This window comes from Cladophialophora yegresii, assembly GCF_000585515.1.
Source record: "Cladophialophora yegresii CBS 114405 chromosome Unknown aczIN-supercont1.1, whole genome shotgun sequence".
In the NCBI taxonomy this organism is placed as follows: domain Eukaryota; kingdom Fungi; phylum Ascomycota; class Eurotiomycetes; order Chaetothyriales; family Herpotrichiellaceae; genus Cladophialophora; species Cladophialophora yegresii.
The window spans coordinates 2540398-2560650 of NW_006913045.1; the positions used below are offsets into that span (position 1 = coordinate 2540398).

Sequence of the window (20253 nt, forward strand, 5' to 3'; positions counted from 1 at the left end):
ACACCCTCTATAGCGCTACAACGACCGTGGCTGGCGCTTACACGGGATGAAATGCCCGAGGCTAACTCTGCCAGTGGGCCCTTTGGTAGACTGGGCGAAACGACACAAGCACAAACGTGCAACACTTCGTCTTGTCCAGATGCCCTGCCCTAATTGCGCTTACATGCAGTATCCACTAGAATCTACCACTCAAACTTCTCGCCAGTCCAAGCCTCACTAACGTCCCATAACTTTCTAGCCAGTTCCTTCTTCGTCGCATACCCTGGCGCCGGCTTGGGTTCGCAATCCGACATGAACACACCCATCCCGTCCTCGGCGGGCAAGTCGAGAGAAGGGTCCACCGCCGCCCTCACAGTCGTACTACACCCCTGCTGCTGCGTCTTCCATTTCATGCCGAGCGCCTCGGCCTTGGCCATCATGGACGCCAACATCTGCGGCTCTGTATTCCTGCCCAGCTCGGTGCGGATCTCGCCCGGGTTGACCGCGAAGCTCAAGATGCCGTACTTGGCGTACAACTTGTCGTTGAGCGCGACGCTAAACAGCACGGCCGCGGTCTTGCTCGCCCCGTAGGCGATCGTGGGGAAATACGTCGTCGAGTCGTCCACCGGCAAATCGAACGCGCGCATCATCGCAATGTTGGGGTACTCGTCCGGCGTGGACTTTAGCTCCGAGGCCGGTTTCTCGTAGGTAGAGTCCGAGAAGCGCACGCCCGAGACGTTCACGCCCATGCTTGCGAGGTTGATGATCCGGATGGGAGAGGCCTCGGCTGCGGCTGCGGCTGCGGCGATGAGCTTGGGCAGGAGGAGGTTCGTCAGCAGGAAGTGCCCGACGTGGTTGGTCGCCATGGTGAGTTCGAGGCCGTCGGGCGTGATGGTGCGGGTCGGGATGTTCATTATCCCCGCGTTGTTGATGACCATGTCGATCGTGGGGATGTCGGTCCACGAGAGGACTTGCTGGGCGGCGGAGCGGACGGATGCCTGGGACGAGAGATCGACTTGCAGGGGCCGATAGTCTACACTGGTTAAGTTTGGGGAGGCGCGTTTGAGATCGTCGATACATTCTTGCAGCTTTTCCACAGAGCGGCCGGCCAGGATGAGCGTCTTTGGGGATTGTGACGCGAAGGATTCGGCCGTGGTGTAGCCTATGCCTTTTCTGTTGACGCCTGTGATGAGGATCGTGCGGTCCTTGATGGAGGACGGGAAGGCAGCCGCGACGGCAAGCCCTTCGGTCTCGAACCCGAAGTCGGTCGACATGATAGGGAAATAAGACTGTACCGCTGTTTGAGGATTACAGAGAGGATGCAAGGGGCGGTGTGGCTGCAGTGATTGGGTAGGGACAGAACGAAGCAGGCACGTTTGTTTAAAGTGGTAGGGTAAATGTGATGCTGGGTAGAGATAATGAATCAAGGGACGGGATGACCTCCCTTCTTAAGCGTCGTCTGGTCGAGTGGGCTGACACAGGACAGAGAGAGGCACCAGGATAAGTTTGGGCACTAGGAACACATCGCTCGCTCACCTGTCCGCTTTCTCTTTGTGCTATGCCTGTTGGAGTGAAGGGTGCTGTATGGAAGCCAACCAACAGCAGTTCTAGAGACGGGTGCTCATGTTCCCGGCTTCGTGTGTTGCAAGCATGGTGGCCAGATACCTAAGACGAGCGTTGAGGCGTCGAGGATATCAAGCTACTAGTGTGGTACCCGGATGCCCTTAACTGTGGACCTTTGACTCTGCCATCGCCATTGGTGTGTTCGGAATTCCGTTGCTCTGATTGGCTGAGTCGAGGCACTGAGGAGGGTGTCGTAGCAACTGCTGTACTCACTGTCAGCCGTCATGGAACCAATGCATAACGTTGGACCGAAGTCGCCCGAGTTCGGAGGAGACGCTGATAACCTGAAAGCCGTCGTCTCGGTGGCTGGTGGGAGGTATTGTACAGCAGGCCCATGGGAGCTCTGGCTGCCGGACATGTTTCAATCAGGTGGCCCCCAGGAACGCAAGTCTGTTCAGCGTATGTTTAAAGAGGGACTAGAGCAGGGGATGAAGAAGTAGAAGCTCTGCAACGCTCACACAAATCATGCTGATCAGGCCCAATGGGTTGACAAGTCGACCAAATTACCTGGGGTTTATCCGCGCACGTGTGTTTCAACAGTAATGCCATTGCAGCTCTGCAGTGCCTACTTGGCAACCATCGAAGATATCGGTCTCAGTCAAATATGACTGTAAATGTAGAATTATCAAGATGAAAGTGACGTTGTGGTAAGGCAAAGGCAAAGATGAGTGGGTAAGAGGCGGAGTGCACGTGATCATGCCAATGTCGGTCAAGTTTTCCGTAAATGTGCGCCAGTCGAACGCCTGTGCGGAGTAAACTAGGCACCCTCTAGGCAGTCGGGTAGTTGGGCCACACCATGGAATCTAATCACAGCAACAAGGTACCAGATGGAGCCTCCTAATAGGGTGTCTACTCGTAGACAGCGGGCATTCGTCAGAAATCTGTGGAAGAAGAGACGTGTCTGATGAAATTGGATGCCACTTGGTCGTCGCTGCCTGGATGGATCCCAGGATTGAGGCTGAAATCCCGGCTTGGGGAAGGTTTTCCTGCAACAGTCAACTCGTGCGTCAATGGCCGCAATGGCTCTCCGGCGCCAACAGACTGTACACCGGTGGCACCCGCGTCCCTCAGCACGGTGGGGGAAGTACTGTGTAAAAACTGAGAGCGCAGGAGTCAGTTAGAGTCATACGGCGCAAGTGGTGCGATATTCAGACCAGGAAGGCTAGCCTCTGGTAACCGGCGGCGTGGGGGGCGCCTGTGTGGCCTGGCAAGCTTCGCCCAATTCGGTTCGCGGGACTTTCTCTCCAGCTGACAGGCGACCCCACCGAAGGAGCCAGGCCTATCAGAGTGAGTCCCGGCGCCTGTGCTGCCTAGCGGACTGACTACTCCCCATTTCCATGTATGCAATGCTCCTCTTACCGGTTGGCAACGAGGCGCACAAGGCTGCTAGCTTGCAGGCAGTGCTCTGCTCTTTCGCTGGCACGAATGTTTTCTCGCACAACCATATTACCCCGTGCTCCCTCATCGCCGTCGCTACTGAGTCACCAGCCTGACATTGCCCTCCCAGTGTGTCAGTACATATGAAGATGTAGTCGGGACTCTTTGTGCTTTTGTGAGTGAACTTGACCATCTATCGTCGATACAGCCACCCACCGCCTGACAGATCCATCCGCTGCCTTGATTGATTGCTAGTCGAAGCCATGTCAAGCTCCCAGAATTCCGCTTCGGTGCTCGTCCAACACTCTCCTCCCCCACCTCATACCTTCACCTCGCCGTACAATCTGGAACAAGAGCCTCAACACCTCATCCCGCCCTCAGTTGTCCCTGAGTCTGTGTTATTCGAACCAGTCCGGTCTAACTCTCCGCAGCCTGAGACTGAACAGCCCTCATCCGCTCCCGAGATGCCTGATACCCCCATGGTCGATGCTCCTATCCCTGCTCCCACGGAGTCTGAGCCTCAGCCACTGTCAGAACCAGAACAAGACCAAATTCCCATCGTTGGGGAAGAGCCGGAACCATCACCTGAAGACGATGTGCATCCCGAACCAGCAGCTGTCCCCGCGGCACCGCAAAGTACGGTAGTGTCAGAGGTCCTCATCCAAGATATGGAGATACTACCACCGCCGCCGCCGGACCCGCGGAAGGGTCCTCCAGAGTGGGTAATGTACGATGAAGATACGTCAAAGCCGACGCCGGAAGAGGAGGAAGAGCTAAAACTGCGAGAGCAGAGAGGAACAGAATTGAGTGCGGTGGACGTGCCCAGCGTGGAGAAGCGCATCTACTCAGACGTTCACGACCCAGACATGCGTCCAGTCAAGAAGTTACGTTTGAGTTGGGTTATAAAAGGGGTCCGAGGAACCACAGACAAGCCGAACTATGCAAGAGTCATGATTTCGCCCCCTGCTCTTGTCGATGGGACATACTGGCAGATTAAATTCTACCCGCGCGGCAACAGAGCCTCGTCCTATAGCGCATATATCAGATGCAGCAAGAGACCACCCGAGACAGAACGTGAGATCCGCGGCACCAGCTTTTCCGTCTTTGAGGGTCCACCCGACGCCCACTTTGGCCCCGGAGCTGTGCCGAGCCAGACCTTGAGGGTCGAGCCGGCTGCAAGCAAAATCGAACGGTCCTCTTCGATTTCATCTGCCACTTCTAGCTCCTCCCAGAAACAGGACAGCCCTGCAACACCTGAAGCGTCGCATCCGGATGAGTCTGATAGCCAGAATGAGCAGGCGCACGAGGTCCGAATCGCTCAAGAGGCCGAAGAAGACTGGCGAGTTTCTGCTCAGCTTGGGGTAGTCATGTACAATCCAGAAGAACCGCGTACGTGTGCATACACCACTAGCGAACACCAGTTCTCCAAGCATACCGACGACTGGGGTTGGTCCAACGTTGTCGGACCGTGGAAAGAGACACATCTGCGCCAGCACTTGCAGAGAGCCCCTCTTCTCCAGAACGACACAATCGCAATCGATGCCTACATCCGCATTTTTGACGATCCAACAAAAGCTTTGTGGTGGCGCAGCTCCGATGGCGAGCCCCACTGGGACTCGAAAACACTTGCCGGCTACTTTCCCATGGGGACTCCTCCTCTCTACCACAGCCCTGCTGTGGCAGGCATGACGGCGTGGCTTCTTCTGGCGCCTTTCCGCAAAGTTCTGCAGTCGATTGACACGGGTGGGTGGCTGCGGGACTCTCAGGTCCGGCCGAAACCGTTCATCGCTCAGCTACAAATCATCCTTTTTCTGATGCGGACAATGAAGAAGGAACGGGAGACTTATGTTGATCTTTATCCGGCGATCCAAGCCCTGACCGAGCTCGGAGAGGAGTATACTGATGTGAAGACCTTCTGGGAGGTGTTCCGAAGATCAATCGAGCTGGAGTTGGAGGGTGACAACCAATCTTTGCGGGAATTGAGCGCCATCTTCGACGGCCCCAATGGTCCTATGGCTGTCCCTCCATTATCGGTGGAAAATGTGCTTGACATCCAGCAAACACTTGGTCGTTCCCTACGCGAGACAAACTTCCAGGGGACGCTGCCCAACTTTTTGCCTCTTATGTTGGCTCGCGACAAGTTTGATAAAACGATCCGGGAATGGAAGTTGCTCCATGACCATGTCGTCTTGAACGACGAGCTCGACCTATCAGAATTTGTCAGCGATGCCGAGCATGCCAAGTACACCCTTTATGGATTCATGGTTCATGCTGGTGCAAGAAACTCCGGCAAATTCTACGCGGTTCTGCGACCTAATGGGCCAGATACGATGTGGCTGGCCTTTGAGGACGGCGATGGGAATCAGGTATTCTCCTACAGCAGGAAGCGCCTGCAAACATTTGAGGGCCTCGAGGGCCAGGCTTTGAAAGACTTCAACTCTACTCGATCAACTGCTTACATGGCGATGTATATCAGGACCAGCTGCTTAAGCGACTACCTGCCTGGAGATCTGGAACCCTACAAGCTGCCTAAGTGGCTTGCCACTTACTTCGGATCTTCGTATCAAGAGGCTCCCGGTAATATTGCTGAAGAAGCCCCTTTGGCGCAATCGGATGAGGTCCAGGTGGAAGTCTACTCCGATGAAGGTGTTATTGGGAGAGATGGGCTCCTGGACATGTACAACATCAAGCAACAGTCGCAACACAAAGGTCTCTTCCACATTCTCAAGTCGCCACGAAAGTCGACCTATCAGGACCTGAGGTCCCGACTGGCGCAAATCCTGGAACTCGAGACACCTGATCACATTCGACTGTTCGTGATGGGCTATGGCGGCATTGGTAACTACGCCACTGCTCAGCTGGTGGGTGTCAATTTGAAAGATTCTGTTGGCGAAAAGGATACGACTGGCGCGCCAATATGCTTGTGGATGTCCGTTCTGACAAATAAGGAAGACCTTGAGGTGTTTGGGGAACCAGATAAGCCAGATGTTGAGGTGGTGGTACAACGGGCTCAATCCAGGAGTGATACATCGGTCTCGGAAAGTGACTCCAACAGCACTGAAGAGCAGATTTCTGCTCCTGACGCCGAACAGGCTTCGGTTCAAGCAGCGGTGATTGCGGACCTGGCGCGCACATCAAGCGGCGACCCACAACCTGCCACTGTCACGGTCGAGATCAATGATCAGGACACGACCATGCAACTCAACATCACAACGCCGACTGCCGAGGAACCGTTTTCTACGGACGTACCTCATGGGCACCTTGTCGATGCGGCGACGCACGAGAATGTAGTGGCGCAAACCGCCTCAAGGCCTGTGACGTCAGCTTTGTCGGCTGCAGAAGAAGCGGTCATTGCTGCCGTTGTCGCAGGAGATGCCGAAGTCATGGAAATCGGGATGGAGTCACGCTCCGAAATCACAGATCCCCTAGGCTCGCAGTCCAGCGAGTCGTCATCGCAGTCTTCGTCCCCACCGCCTGAGAGAGAAGGGAGGCTGGTTGACAACGTTTATGGCTTCATTCAGGTCTTCGATCAGGAGAAACAGACGTTCCACGTTGAGGGCACCTTTTTTGCAAAGACGAATGACAGAGTCAGAGAGTTTTTGCAGAAGCGTCTTGGCTACGATGGCGAAAAGAACTTTGCTGCGTGGCGTCGCCAATCGACGGTGGACGGGACCATGTTGGGGGCTGATGAGACGTTCCGGGGTGCCGGGTTCACCAATGGCTCGGATATCGTCGTCTATGAACCGGCTTCCGAGGCTCAGATCAAAAAGCTCGAGAAAGATGGCAAATTCACCAACCCCCACGATCTGTCCAAGTATCTGCGAGCGGTTGACAGACGGCATCCCATCCAGTCCAAGACGACAGCCGAACCGATCGAGCTTGCCGATTTCGGTACCGACTACTACAAAGGTCCACTCGTCAATGGACGTTACCATGGCGCGCATTGCCTGAGGATCAGCTCCTCGGGAAACACGTATGAGGGACCGCTTGTCTGCAACGTCAAGTCGGGCAAAGGAGGCAAAATGACTTACTGCAATGGTGACACATATGAGGGCGAATGGCACCAAGACGAGCGTCATGGCCAGGGTACTTTCGTGGAAGCCCGCACGGGTAACAAGTACGTCGGTGGCTTCGAGAACGGCAAGCGCTGGGGCATGGGTACGACTTATTGGCAGGTCGCCGACGAGCAGGCAGACTTGTGCCAGATTTGCTACGGCAGCGAGATTGATGCTTTGTTCTTTGATTGTGGACACGTGTGCGCCTGTGTGGAGTGCGCGAAGCAGTGCGAGCTGTGCCCAATCTGCAGGAAGACGGTGAAGCAAGTCGTCAAGATGTTTCGATCCTGAAGTGTTCTCCTCCAAGCGATGGTAAGGGGAAAGGGGATATGTGGATTGGTGTTTCGGATGGAAAGGACTTCAACGGATGGAAAGAGGTTACGGACCGATCCCACAGGTGATTTGGATTTGATGGGCGTCGGCGGCCTGTGTAGGACTATAGCGGATACAGGATAACAAGGTATTTCGGCAAATGCAGCAATTGAGCGAATGAAACGACGATATGGGCAAAACGCCACGAGATGCTGGATTGCCTGCAAAAGGGAACTGGCGATTAGACCAGCCCATGGATACGTATCTCAACTTTTACCAGAGCAGGTCAAGCTCGTGTTTCTGTACTTTCCTAGAGCTGCCCGGGCTTCGTGCAGGTAAAGGTGGCCCGGAGGCCAAGCAGCGCAAGTATGTAATTGTAGGCTGCCTAAAAGAGTCAAGCGGGAATGCCAGCCACCCGACCGGAGCGACACATCTGCACCTGGCCCTTTTCTGCTGATCGAATTTCAAGACTCCCACCTACTGTACACTGCGTAACACTCCGTCGATACACATTCAAAATTACGGACGAGTCATGAGCGCCAACATGGACAGCTGCTTCTATTTGACGAGGACCGTCCTGCCTCACATGCGGGAAGCCGGCTATGGCCGGAGCATCAACACTGCCGCGGGCGCAATCTTGCACCCTGAGTCGGGGTTGGGAGTCTATGCCGCGGCCAACAGTGCGGTTGCGGGCTTCACTCGGAGCACGGCTGTCGAGGCCGGTCCGGGAAGCACGGCAAATGTCGTATGTCCTGGGCTGATATACGATGAGTCGACGTAGACAGACCCCAATTCAAGAGCGATGTTCGAAAAGGCTCTGGCCCGGCAGTGTGTAAAGCGGTTTGGGTTGCCCACCGATGTTGTCGAAATGATTTTGCTCTCTCACCAATCCCGAGAGCGGCATTCATTACAGGCCAGCTGTTTGATATCTCTGACGGGGCGACCTTTCTGCACTAGAATAGTAGTGGCGAGGTAATTCTTCACTTGTTGGGAAGGCTGTGTGACTTATCGAGAAGCGGTGCTTCCAGTATGCCCTCTGCGTGGGTCTCCGCGGGTGAATATGTCGGCACGCCTGTTTCTGTGCTCGCATCCCTCATGTTCTTCTGTGCGGTCGGTGGTTCAGTTGTTTCAACCACTTGTGATACGTTGCTCGCCCGTCGGTCGAACCGACACATGATCGCGGTTGTGTCTTCTGTGCTATGAGCGCCATGTTCTTCAGCTCGGTGGTACTGGCAGTGAACTCACACTGCTCCAGGTGGCGCTGAGGGATTTCGCGCCGAAGAAGCTGAGAATCATGTTCCGATCGCTTGGGACATGGGGAGATCGGAGTGATGGAGAGAAAAGGAGGGAACGAGCTGCTAGGTGCTCCTGTCGTGATTCATTGCCCGTCCCCTCGGGCAATGTCGATGCTGTGAGACATCGCCATCCGGTAGCAAGTGGCTCTTCTACCCGCGGCGCTACATAGCAGAGATGGATGAGTTTATGTCTGAGAGATTCTGGGGTCCCAGTTGAATGCATATTCGGAAAACGACAAGGCCAATCGCAAACTCGGCGTCAATCGTCGGCGAAGTGCTACGGTACTCCGAACGGAATATATTTCTCTAATACAGTACTGTGGTACCTATCCTACCGCTCCGCCCTGCAAGGACGGGACGTAAGGGGACCTCTTCCAACGGAGATGCTCTCTTCCGCTTGGTCTTGCCTTATTGCAAGGCTTTGCGGACCTCACGGTGCTGGATGGCCTTGCTCGAGTTCAGCGACCGATCACCTCGTGCATTTACTTCATGAGTTACCATAACCCACCCCTTGAGTATGGACATTGCAGCAGGGGGACCATTTACGTGTTGTGGAGGTAAGGAGATGTTCCGAGCTATATCAAACACGAGATAGGTGCGGTGAGCATATCTGGCCGTACCGGGCGCCTCACCAAGGGCACGTTGCACAACATACAGTACCCTGGGGAGATAGTAGAGTAAGCTGTACGGCTACATGACACAACGACGGCCAAGCCAAAATTAGTTTGGCAAGCTGGTTGCAGAACACCCGGCGCAAGAAGGGTGTCCGAGCTGAGTGTCGCAAAGAATGTCGTGAATCTCGCCCCAATGCACTGAAGATCACCGAGAACGCTAATTAGCTACGGCCATCATCCGGAACTCGCCGGGGTTCGAGCCTTCGTCTCGCATTTCCAGCAGTCCGATGATGCGCCCGACTCCAACAGGGCCTCTGGAGGCTTCGTCGGGTGACGTCGGTCATGACTGGGCGATAACACTCTGCAACATCTCGGGTTGCTCTTATCTGAACTTGACTGCTTGCATCTCTCTTGACCCTTTACAGCACTGTTTTGATCATGCAGTATGAGGTACCATGCAAGCAAGGAGCATGATCGACAAACTAAAAGGAGCAGTGGGAGGTGAACCCCTCAACAGATGCCACGTTCAGTTCGCGAATGCAACTTTGCTTCTGTTTACAGTAAGTCCCTGGACGCGATGCTGCTCGCTGATTGTCTCGCTACCATGTCTTTTCGACGGGTTTCTTATCTCCATCCCACGTCAAAGGTCGCTGGCCGAGGTTTTTGTTAAGCGTCGAGCGCCTCCCTCTATCTACCAGGATGGGACGCAGATCCTTTCGAAGGAAAGTCGTCCTTCTCCGTCACGCTTGATTTAAGGGCAGGCCTCTCACCCTTGGCCGAGTCCAGGCACGGATACTGATGGACTATTGAAAATACGTCGTCGTCCTCATCGGACAGTCCTGCTGCATAACTTTCTGCACCAGCATGGACTCTGAAATCAGCAGCAGCCGTAAGCTCAGCGTTGGAGATAGGAAGGTGTCCATCACAGAGGATGGCGTCGTGCCAGTGACCTCTATCGGAGACGGCAGAACCGTGTCTGCAAGTGCCGCCATCGACCCGGTGGCAGAACGACACCTGGTGTGGAAATTCGACCTCCGCATCCTACCCACGTTGGCGATCATGTATCTCTTCAACGCACTGGTACACATCTCCCCGACCTGGCCGATGCGGCACTCAATGCCAAAGTTAACCACGAGACGCTCAGGATAAATCGAACCTAGGCAACGCAAAAACGGCAGGTCTCGAGAAGGATCTCGGCTTGAGGGGAGACGACTACAACCTCATCCTCTCCGTCTTCTTTGTGCCTTACGTCTTGTCCGGCCCGTTCGTCGGAATGGCCAGTAAACGATTCGGGCCCAGTCGGACGCTCCCACTCATGATGACCTGCTTCGGGTTCAGCACGCTGATGGTCGTGGCGGTCAAGAATTTCGGCGGACTCCTTGCGTGCCGATGGTTCTTGGGCATGGTATGCTCCACCTCTGACGGATATTATCTGCGGTTTCTAGCTGACCATATCCGACAGGCGGAAGGAGGCTTCTTCCCCAGCATCATCTTCTACCAGACTCGTGAGTTACCCATTCATCTAATCCAAGCTTGGGATCGATCTACTGGAACCTGTACGTGGATGATTGTGACCCCCACCTGACAGTGTACGCGTTCAGTCTTCTACCGCCGAGGCGAACTCGCGCGCCGGCTCGCCATCTTCTACGCGGCGTCCAACATCGCGTCCGCGTTCGGCGGACTCCTCTCCTTTGGCGTCTTCCAGATCCACTCCGGCAGCCTCGCCAACTGGCGGTACCTGTTCGTGATCGAGGGGGCGTGCTCGATGCTTTTCTCGCTCTTCGCGTTCTGGGTGCTGCCATACAACGCGCAGTCGGCGCGTTTCCTCACAGAGGAAGAGAAACAGCTGGCCTTCTACCGCATCCAAGTCGACTCGTCCTCGGTCGTGAACGAGGAGTTTAATCTGCGTTCCGCATTGGCCATTTTCAAGCATCCAACCAGCTGGGTCATCCTGGCCATCGAGGTCTGCCTAGGCGTGCCTTTACAGTCCGTCAGTCTTTTCCTACCGGTCATCGTCAAGCAGCTCGGTTACTCGACCGTCAAGAGTAATCTGTACACCGTGGCGCCCAACATCACCGGCGCCATCATGCTTTTGGTGTTGGCCTTCGCGTCCGACTACACGCGCTGGCGGTTCCCGTTCGTGGCGCTGGGGTTCGGGTTCACGTGCATCGGCTTTATCATATTTGCGGCCGTGGACCTCGAGACGCAGATCAACGTCGCGTATTTTGCTTGTTTCATGTAAGTGGCCCTGCCCTGCCTGCGTGATGCCCGATGAAAAGTCAAGTCAAGCTCCAGCACCTTATCCCATCTCCAATCCAGCACAGCCAGCTAAGCTCCCTAGCTACAGTAGCTCTACGAGATGAGATGCCTGTGGCTGGTCAAATGCAAAGCTAATGTAACAAACAGGATGACATGGGGCACCTCGGCGCCCAGCGTGATCCTCGACGTCTGGTACAACAACAACATCGCCGACGAGAACAAGCGCGTCATGCTGACCAGCGTGGGCGTCCCCGTCGCCAACCTCATGGGCGTCGTTAGCTCCAACATCTTCCAGAACCGCGACGCGCCGAAATATCTCCCCGCGCTCATCACCACGGCCACGTTCGGCGCCGTCGGGTGCCTTTTCACGCTACTGCTCGGCGCGTGGATGATCGTGGACAATAAGCGGCGGGACGCCCTCACGCCTGGTAAGAAAGTCCGCGCCCGCGATGTGCCGACCGAGTTGTTGAGGGATGGGCCTGCGGCGGCGGAGTATCGTTGGTTTTATTGATTGTGCGCACGGAGTAGGTATGGTGGGATGCGTAACATGGGCGTATCGTGTCGCACGGGCATTCTGTGGCCATGCCGAGCGTTCGATGGTACACGTAGGGGCAGAGACGGTGGCAATATTCTTGGAGTGAAAACGATTGACCGTCCAAGTATCAACCGAACATCGCACCTCGAACGTCCAATGGAAGTCCGGACAGCATGGCATTGAAGGCACTGGGCTCGAAACACGCCGCGAAGTCGAACTACAGTACCTACCTGATGGCTGTTTGTAGCAGTACCATCCCACTGACTGACTGCCTATACATATACTACCCAAACCACAATTTCTAGCCTTATATTTGTCACCAACACTTTCCACCCCCACAATCGACCATAGGATCTGGAAAACAGCGCTTCCCGTTTGCTCAGCGGTACTCAAGCCAGATGCCGGTCAGTTAGTACTGAGGTCGGTGACGACTTGGGAATCCTGGCTGTTGATTGTTTTTGTGCGATTGTGTTTTTGCTGTGCTCTCTATCTGTAGTGGGGTGAGTCATCAGCTCGTTGGCGCTCCCGTTGCTTGCAAAGCACTACGTGTTTTTGGGAGGGTTTAAGGGTCCAGCCAGCGACGACATCCATCGTCTCAAGAGCTATCATTTGAAGCCAAAAAGGGGTATTTGCGTACTAACTCTGCTTGCTACAATTTTCAACTCGGCCCGCAACGGATAAAAGACGTCATTTCCACCACTGAGCTCAGCTCAATGTACGTGATTTCTCTCACCGCTCCGCTTGATGGCTCACTCGCTTGCGATGCTCCTTCCCCCAACACAACAAAAGTCGACAAAAGAAAATGGTTCCTCCCGGAGCCTGTTGTGCTTACTTTGGCGAATGCAAGCCAACAGTCCACGTTGTCCCAAGGCTAAGGTTATATTGTGTCATGACTCGTGTCAGGTCGTGAAAAACCAAGGCACTGCAAATGCAAGGGATGGAGAACAAACACGCACGCCACCCAAACCTCCCAATCCTAACCGTGTTGTCTTTCAGTGCCGCTTGTCAATCTCTCAATTGATCCTCGCCTAGTGGCTATCGAATAACATGCCCACGAAGAATGTCGTTGATTCAACGAATTGCCCGCGTCAATAGATACTGGCTGATAATTTCTGGGCGCCCTGCCGAAGTGCGGCTATTGTACAGTAACCGTCCCCTCTACCGTACTCGAGGCTGGAGAGGGATTGGAATTGAACCATGACTCCGACGCGGTCCGGACGGAAGGCCATTGGCTGCATTCGATGGTAGCGTCCGTCGATTGAGGCGATTGGTTCTCCAGCGCTCATAGAACTAGCAAGCAGTTAGAAAGGGATCCATGACCCGACAAGCACGAGGAAATCAACACTCACCACTTCCCGGCTTGCCTCCCGCAGCTCGGACCGCCATTCACCAAACACGGCATCCTTCAGTTTGACAAAGTCGCAATGGACCGGATTATACGGATCAGCGAATCCCCAGGGGAATTGCCGACCGACAGGGCCATCTTTTGACTCCAGAGAGTATTTGTCCGGGCTGAGAATGGACCAAGGGACATAGCCACCATCCAGAGCGGCGTCTTCACCAGAGACTTGACGGTTGTGGATTCCTGATCGTTTTCTGGAAAAGTTCCGAATGCCTTCTGAGTCATCACTCCTGGCTGAAGTGGCTTCTTCTGAGTCTGCGTTGCTGCTATCTTCATCCTCATCCCGCTCATCGAGACGGTCGTCGTCCGAATCTGCAGCATCGAAGTTGAGAGCTTCGAGTGGATCAAGCCCCGCCTTCTTCAGGCTTCTGCTGACCTTTTGCTTGAGGAACGACATATGGGCTGTTGTTATCGTGTCTGCTTTACTGATGACGGGTATGACGGTAGTTTTGTTGCCTAGAGTCCTGATGACTTGAATATCAAAGTCCTCGTCAAGAGCACCAACAATTCGAGGTGGTTTTCCAATCCGGCTGGTTTCCGTCCCAGTCGTGATGCCTTGTGCGGCATTGATATTTGCATCGAGCTTTGCTGGATCAAGAATGAAGAAAACGCAGTGGATATGGGTGTCTCTGACTCCTGGGGCACGAACAACTTTCATCTCTTCAATGAAAGTGTCGTCAAACTTGCTTTCCACGAAATTGCTCATGTCTCGCAGTTGGAGGTCTACCACACTTTTGTCCAGCCCAAGAGAGTCCCACAGCGTCAGACCTATCCTTTCCCCATCGACATCGATCTCTTGGTAGTGGTGGGTGAAACTGGGATTGGGCCTTGCTGACGACGGAGGTGTGTCAACATCAGGCGCCCGAGTCGGTTGCTTTTTGGATGGCAGAGCCAATGAGCTCTTCAGAAAGTTGAGGAAAGACGTCTTGCCCGCCCCCCGAGCACCGATGATGAGGACATTATATGGAGTGGGATCTTTACGGCGGCGGACTCTTCGAGGAGAATTGATGGTAGAGACGACCGAGGTTGCGTACGAATATCGACCACCTGGAAGAATCATGTCAACTCGGATGTCCTCCCGGGGGACTGATGCAAACTCACGATGGGTCATGCTTTCCGTACGAGCATATGGGTCGACAGCCTCTTTCTCCATGTGTGCAGGCAAAGGAGGGACCGGGGGTGCATGGATATCGCCATTGGTGGACACCTTGGACGCCGCGCGAGGCCTGTAGTTCTCGCCGCCAAACGACTGGATGCCTAGTGGTTGAGGATTGTAGTTCGGAAGGCGAGGAGGAGATTGAGCAACCTTCGCGGTCTCGTCCGTGTCATGCATCTTCTTCTTCATTCGGCCTGCCGAGCTCTTGCGTTCACCCAAGGCCTCGCCGCTCTTTGAGCGAAACAGGCGAGAACCAAGACTAGTGCTTCTGCGGCTGGAGGCTTGCGACTCATTGCGCGAGAGAGCAGCTGGGGAGGTCATGATGTCGGAGAAACCAGCGCAGTGTTCGGGGAGGGCTGTTGCTGGTTGAGCAACTCCGACTGAGTTCTGGCGGCAAGTACGGGTAGGTGCAGGCGCTGCCGTGAGGAGAAACGCGTGATTGTCGCTTGGTCGGTTCGGGGGTGCACTGGAGATGCTGTGTGCTCGATCATTCGCACAACGAGGACAAGCTCAGATGCAGGTGCGATACGGGTATGGTCTCGATTAGGTGGAAGAAGTCAGGGGACCCAGCGCAGATGTGCAGTTCAACCGACACCCGTGAATGAAGCGTTACGCAAGCTTGTAGTGGTTTTAGTCAGATTTGTCTCAGTCGTACGAAGTACAACGGACACTGGTAGGGGACCAAAGCAAAGTGAGAGAGGAGTGAAGTTCTCAATGGCGGCTGACTCTCCCTTCGAGCGCACGGCAATCCGAACTGAATGGGAATCTGGATGCTCGAGGACCGAATATGGGGTAAGCTTTGAGTGACGTGCCGAGACCAGAGAGCAGCACTGTCGACTACTGCAACTGCACCTGCGTTAGAGGCGGCACACGTGGACAGGGTGACAGCGGCCAGACCCAGAAGTTAAAAGTCAAGACGGCCGCATGTGGCGTCAATCAACAACGAACGAACGAACGCCGTGAAGTAAAGAACTGAAGTTCGAGAAACTGAAGAGAAAAGTGTCAGATAGACGAGAAGGAGATCAAGTGTTCCCTCTTCGCTTCCTCCTCATCTCTTGTGAACTCGCACGACTCGCTACTGATCGTTCCCTATGTCGGAGAATATTCAGGGGCACTCTCTTCCCAAATGGCCTTGGTGGTCCCCCTACTGTCGCAACCCGCAAGCCGACTGGCGGTGGGCCATGCAACAAGGATCTGCTATTGGTCATAGGCTAAGGACGGGATTGATCGGGGCACGGAAGCCTTGCTTGTTTCAAGTTTTCTGTAACACTAACTATCGACTTAAAAAGTCAGACAGCACCCTGTAGAACAGGCCCCCTGGCCAGATGCGGGTGCATCCGTGTTGCTTTCACGACCACGGCAGTTGACTTTCTCCTTTGCTCTCATCTGGATTTGGGGATATGAACGACCACACATCATTGTACGTACACCGTCACGTCGACGAAACAGCTTGTGCGATAACCTTCTGTCCACATGGGGGCGTGTTCAATTTCGGTCATCATGAGTTGGAAACTCGCGTCCATGCCCGGCCGGAGTAGAATGTTTGACTTATCGGACAGCCATGGAAAAGATGCGATGGCGTAGGAGAACCGGTCGCCATTGAACCTCCATCTCCAGCTGTCAATGATGAAGTCCATCAGCTTATCAAGCCCATCGCATTGTATCAGAGGGATCGGAGCAGCGGCATCAGCAAAGCCATCCAATCTCACACGGAGGATGGTTCTCGCTGGGTCAAAGTCATGATCGCTACTAGCCTCTGGCGACACGGTCGTGGACAAGATCGAGCTGGAGCGTCGTGCTTTGCTGGCACTCTGATCTCGGGAGGCAGAAGCTTTCGCTTTGTTCTTGGTCGAGCTGCCACTGGAGACCCGGGCTCTCTTCTTTACCGGTTCTTTTTGAGTTCCCTCGATCTCTTGTTTCACCTTGTTCTCGATTTTCTTCGTGTTGATTTGTTGCCCAGTCTTCTGTGCTATGTGTTTGTGCTTGTCGAACTTGAAAGGGTTTGTCTGTTGAACAGTCCTCTTTCTAAGGTTACGCTCAGTCGGAAAGTGGTCTCCCTTCTCGTCTGTGCTGTCCTCATCCTCGCTATCACTATGATCTGTGGAAGGATCGTCCTCGACCTTTGGACCCAGGTCGGTCATGGTCTGCAGATTTTGGCGCCTGCTGCTGGGTGCAGGTGGAGGCTTTGCTGATAGTTGCCTGGACTTCGAAGCAGTGAGTTTTCCACGCGCAGGAGTGGCCTCGGAGCGATCTGGTCTTGGGTTTCTGCGAACGGTTATTGGGGATGATGATGTTGGCGTAGCCATTATTGAAACCTGAGTTGGTCCAGACGGTGGTGGTTTAGTGTCGTACTTCGAGGATCTCCTGTTCTCTACGTCGTTGACATGGGCAGGATCTTCCTTGATGGCAAATGCAGGTTGGTAGGGTCTGGGATCCTGTTGCTGACTTGCACAGTCCGCACCGAACTCATCACTAAGGTCAAACTCTCGCTCTGCGGATACTCTGGTCGCAGAGTGGAAGTAATTTGAGCCGGTGGAATACATGACATCGGATTCTCCAGTGAAGTCTGGGAGCCCAGAAGTCGGCGGACTGAGCGGAGCGTCGCCTTGGGTCGGTGTGATTGTTTTGGTAGCGATCAGAATATCGTCCTCATAAATAAGGAATGCTGGTAAACGTGCCATTTGGGGAGACAGAGACATCATTACTTTCTTGTGTCGGCCGCATAGGATCACTTGTCCCCAGCAGCAACAGAGGCAGTAGCAGTGCAGTGTGACAAAGAACAGGAAGGCGATCTGGTGAAGGTCGAGACTGGAAAGCTGGAAGAATGAAGATACTGGGAAGTGAAGAAAATGATGGAAGGTGGGTGCAAGCCAGAGCCGCCAAAGACACAGCTTTGCACCTGCTTACATGGACTTGATTCTGCTCTTCAATTCGCTGACCCATTCTGTTTCTCGCTTCTTTTACTCATAACTTTCTTCAGCAATCCCAGATCAACTGGCACCCGTTCACCAAGCCAGGTGGCTCTCTGACTATGGTCTCTCAATGCATCCTCATCCTCATGGTTAGGGTGGACTAGCGCAGATAGCGGTCCACGATTAATGACTAGCCACGGTATGAATGCTCCAAATTGCGCAGGTGTGAAGACGTTGACTTCGAACATGGCCATTGTATGGGGCCCGACAGGTTTATCCCACAGTCGATAGATCCTGAATTGCCAGATCAATACAGATGGATATCTACACGGGAGATTACACACCTCAGCTCCGGAAACTCGAGGCGGATCCTCTGCCATAGCGCTTTGGCATAGTCCTTTTGCTCCTCACTATTGTGATGGTAATATATGTGAATATCGAAGCCGCCCCGACGACCATTCATAATGCCAGAGGTAAACTTGTCATAGCTCGGGCTCAGAACACCAGTCTGTGGATTTTTGAAAGACTTCCCATCCTCGTTTAACTCGTCCGGAAGAGGGGCGTGGTCTTCGTACCCTGCTAGGGGCGAAGGAAAGCTGTACAAGAACGGATCAGACATTACGCTCGAGGATATGGTTTGGAGCTCTGAGCTTGGTATGACTCTCAGCAGCAGCAAAGAGTAATATATCTGCAGTCTGTCAAGACGTCTTGTGGTAGATTCATCTTGGAGGGGACGCACAAACCGCTGGACTGAGGTCCCGCTATCGGCCGAGATGATCAATCAGGAATTATGTCAACATGCTCCGGATCCCGCATCTTCGCCCTCGCACCCGGAATTGGCTCCGACCACCGAATTCTTTGCGGCTGGCAGCAAGGAGACAGGGAGATGTCTTCGCTAGGATTTCGTACGAGAGGGTGATTCAAATGCATCCACACTGTGCCATGCTATCCTTAGAAGGGCTGTCCACAGCAGCCACCTGATATCGCACTCATGTCGTGTCACACGTTATTCTCCACGCCCCCAGACCCTCACCGAACCATCTCCTTTCAATTGATACAACCATTCTGTATCAGGCAGATCTGTTGTACGGCCTGAAGTCGAGATCTCATTCTCGCCGTCTCCTCCATCACCACCTTTACTAACCCTGATAACGCCGGAAACATCCTTCGCGCTGCCGGTGTCCAACCCTCTGAGCTGGAACACCCACCGACTTTGATGGGCTATGGACGTCAAGAAGTGCGCATGATTGCGTTCCAAGGGCGTCCCGCCATCATGATTGCCAGATGTAGCAGTTTGCAGCAGCGGAGCATCGGCATTGCAGGTGAGTACCAGAGCGCGAGACCGCGTCCGTAATGTTGAAAGGAGCGCTTGCAATGAGACTGTGGAGATGAAGGGTTGGCAAGCCAGGAGGAAATCAATGCCATCGAGAAGAATAAGTGATTTCGCGTCTGCAGATCCCGCAGACGAAGAGGAGCCCGAAGATGCGCCTACCCCGGATGTAGAGGTGTCCGTTGTAGCAGTAAACCAACTCTTTAAAGCCACATCCATAGAGCGCCGTAGCTCGTCCAGAGTCAGAGCTTTGAGCTTGGTCGTCGGTGGAAGCGAAGAGTTTCCAGGCCCTGCTGGTGGCGAACCATCAGTAAGCCCGTCGACGTAGACAATCTTCTTGCCCCGGAGCAGCACTTGGAAATCAAGTCCCTGCAAAGAATGTGAGCCTTTCCAACTCCACGCGATATGAGAGCCAGACGCCCGGTTTAGAAAACGTCGCGCGGCAGCCCAACGTGGGCCTGAAATGCTGAAAGGCTAAAAGGTCGAAACTTCAGCAAAGGAGAGAGCTAGAGCATACCATCTTCTTCCCCATCTCAACCCACAAACTAAGCGGTCGCAGAAGACTTACGAAGACCACAGGACTTTCCCCCGGCCTTACTGCTGAGTCCTCGCCGAGTTGTCTGGCTTCTGAGTCATGCCCCACGCCGTACATGGCCCCGTAGACGAATCGTAGCAGCAGCCATGGTGAGGGCGTACCAAGCACTGAGGTGATGAGGGTCTGGCCGTGAAGTGAAGCAAGGCTGGACTCCAGGTAAGAGACTAGCGGCGGAGGGATTGCTGGGGGCATTTGCGTTCCGCTCGATAAGTAAGGTAAAAGCCAGACGCGGCCTCAAGGCTTTAGAAAGAGAAAGCCTCAAAATTGCGTCTGAACGACAGCGATCACGGACGCCCCAAGAATATCCACAAATTCAAGATGGGTTCAACCAGGCGATTGGCATCCCATGACTACCTAAACCATGGGTGGTGGTGGGGATCATATCATGAAGATTGAGGCGATATATTTACTGTAATGAGAAAGACGAAAGCAAGGTCAAGTACGGAGTACGGACTTTGCAATTTGAATATTTTTCATTCATGGCCTTCTCGACCTGGCCCACTTCGCAGATTCTATAGCTAGCATGCCAATTCGCCGCATAACGGCCAGGATAGAGTACTTGATGAACTCAGGCCGAAAACAGGCGGTGCGCTGACGAAATTTGCATCGTTCCCGCCGAGAGACAGAGCAGTTCTCTGGTGTCATGTCCTTGCTTCTGCGCCCGGGTTATCTGCCTCCCCTCCACGCGGCATCAGCCCAACTCTACCTCACCTCCCACGTCCTCGAGGTCCTGTGCACTGCTCCTGATTTTCGCCGAAAGAGCGTTCGGAGAAGGCCTCATGGGCGGATTGACCTCCATCCACAACAGC

The 20253-nt window shown here is 54.2% G+C and overlaps 8 protein-coding genes across 8 annotated transcripts; 3 read left to right on the forward strand and 5 right to left on the reverse strand.

Annotated features, from left to right (window-relative positions):
- Positions 1-182: 182 nt before the first annotated feature.
- A1O7_00899 (uncharacterized protein) lies at positions 183-1253 on the reverse strand (the record flags this gene model as incomplete). Its single annotated transcript, XM_007754940.1, has 1 exon — positions 183-1253. One exon carries the CDS (start codon positions 1251-1253, stop codon positions 183-185), a length of 1071 nt encoding a protein of 356 aa, XP_007753130.1.
- Positions 1254-3443: 2190 nt separating this feature from the next.
- Positions 3444-7325, forward strand: A1O7_00900 (uncharacterized protein; the record flags this gene model as incomplete). The annotated part of the gene is made up of 1 exon (XM_007754941.1): positions 3444-7325. One exon carries the CDS (start codon positions 3444-3446, stop codon positions 7323-7325), a length of 3882 nt encoding a protein of 1293 aa, XP_007753131.1.
- A 565-nt stretch (positions 7326-7890) lies between these two features.
- A1O7_00901 (uncharacterized protein) lies at positions 7891-8127 on the forward strand (the record flags this gene model as incomplete). The annotated part of the gene is made up of 1 exon (XM_007754942.1): positions 7891-8127. One exon carries the CDS (start codon positions 7891-7893, stop codon positions 8125-8127), a length of 237 nt encoding a protein of 78 aa, XP_007753132.1.
- Positions 8128-10119: 1992 nt separating this feature from the next.
- A1O7_00902 (uncharacterized protein) lies at positions 10120-12025 on the forward strand (the record flags this gene model as incomplete). Its single annotated transcript, XM_007754943.1, has 5 exons — positions 10120-10335; positions 10400-10660; positions 10718-10760; positions 10857-11493; positions 11662-12025. The coding sequence occupies 5 exons, from the start codon at positions 10120-10122 to the stop codon at positions 12023-12025; spliced, it is 1521 nt and encodes a 506-aa protein (XP_007753133.1).
- A 1325-nt stretch (positions 12026-13350) lies between these two features.
- A1O7_00904 (uncharacterized protein) lies at positions 13351-14928 on the reverse strand (the record flags this gene model as incomplete). The annotated part of the gene is made up of 2 exons (XM_007754944.1): positions 13351-14498; positions 14553-14928. The coding sequence occupies 2 exons, from the start codon at positions 14926-14928 to the stop codon at positions 13351-13353; spliced, it is 1524 nt and encodes a 507-aa protein (XP_007753134.1).
- A 1094-nt stretch (positions 14929-16022) lies between these two features.
- Positions 16023-17288, reverse strand: A1O7_00905 (uncharacterized protein; the record flags this gene model as incomplete). The annotated part of the gene is made up of 1 exon (XM_007754945.1): positions 16023-17288. One exon carries the CDS (start codon positions 17286-17288, stop codon positions 16023-16025), a length of 1266 nt encoding a protein of 421 aa, XP_007753135.1.
- Positions 17289-17533: 245 nt separating this feature from the next.
- On the reverse strand, positions 17534-18138 carry A1O7_00906 (DOPA 4,5-dioxygenase; the record flags this gene model as incomplete). The annotated part of the gene is made up of 2 exons (XM_007754946.1): positions 17534-17813; positions 17864-18138. 2 exons carry the CDS (start codon positions 18136-18138, stop codon positions 17534-17536), a joined length of 555 nt encoding a protein of 184 aa, XP_007753136.1.
- Positions 18139-18525: 387 nt separating this feature from the next.
- A1O7_00907 (uncharacterized protein) lies at positions 18526-19636 on the reverse strand (the record flags this gene model as incomplete). Its single annotated transcript, XM_007754947.1, has 2 exons — positions 18526-19218; positions 19418-19636. The coding sequence occupies 2 exons, from the start codon at positions 19634-19636 to the stop codon at positions 18526-18528; spliced, it is 912 nt and encodes a 303-aa protein (XP_007753137.1).
- Between the last annotated feature and the right edge of the window lie 617 nt (positions 19637-20253).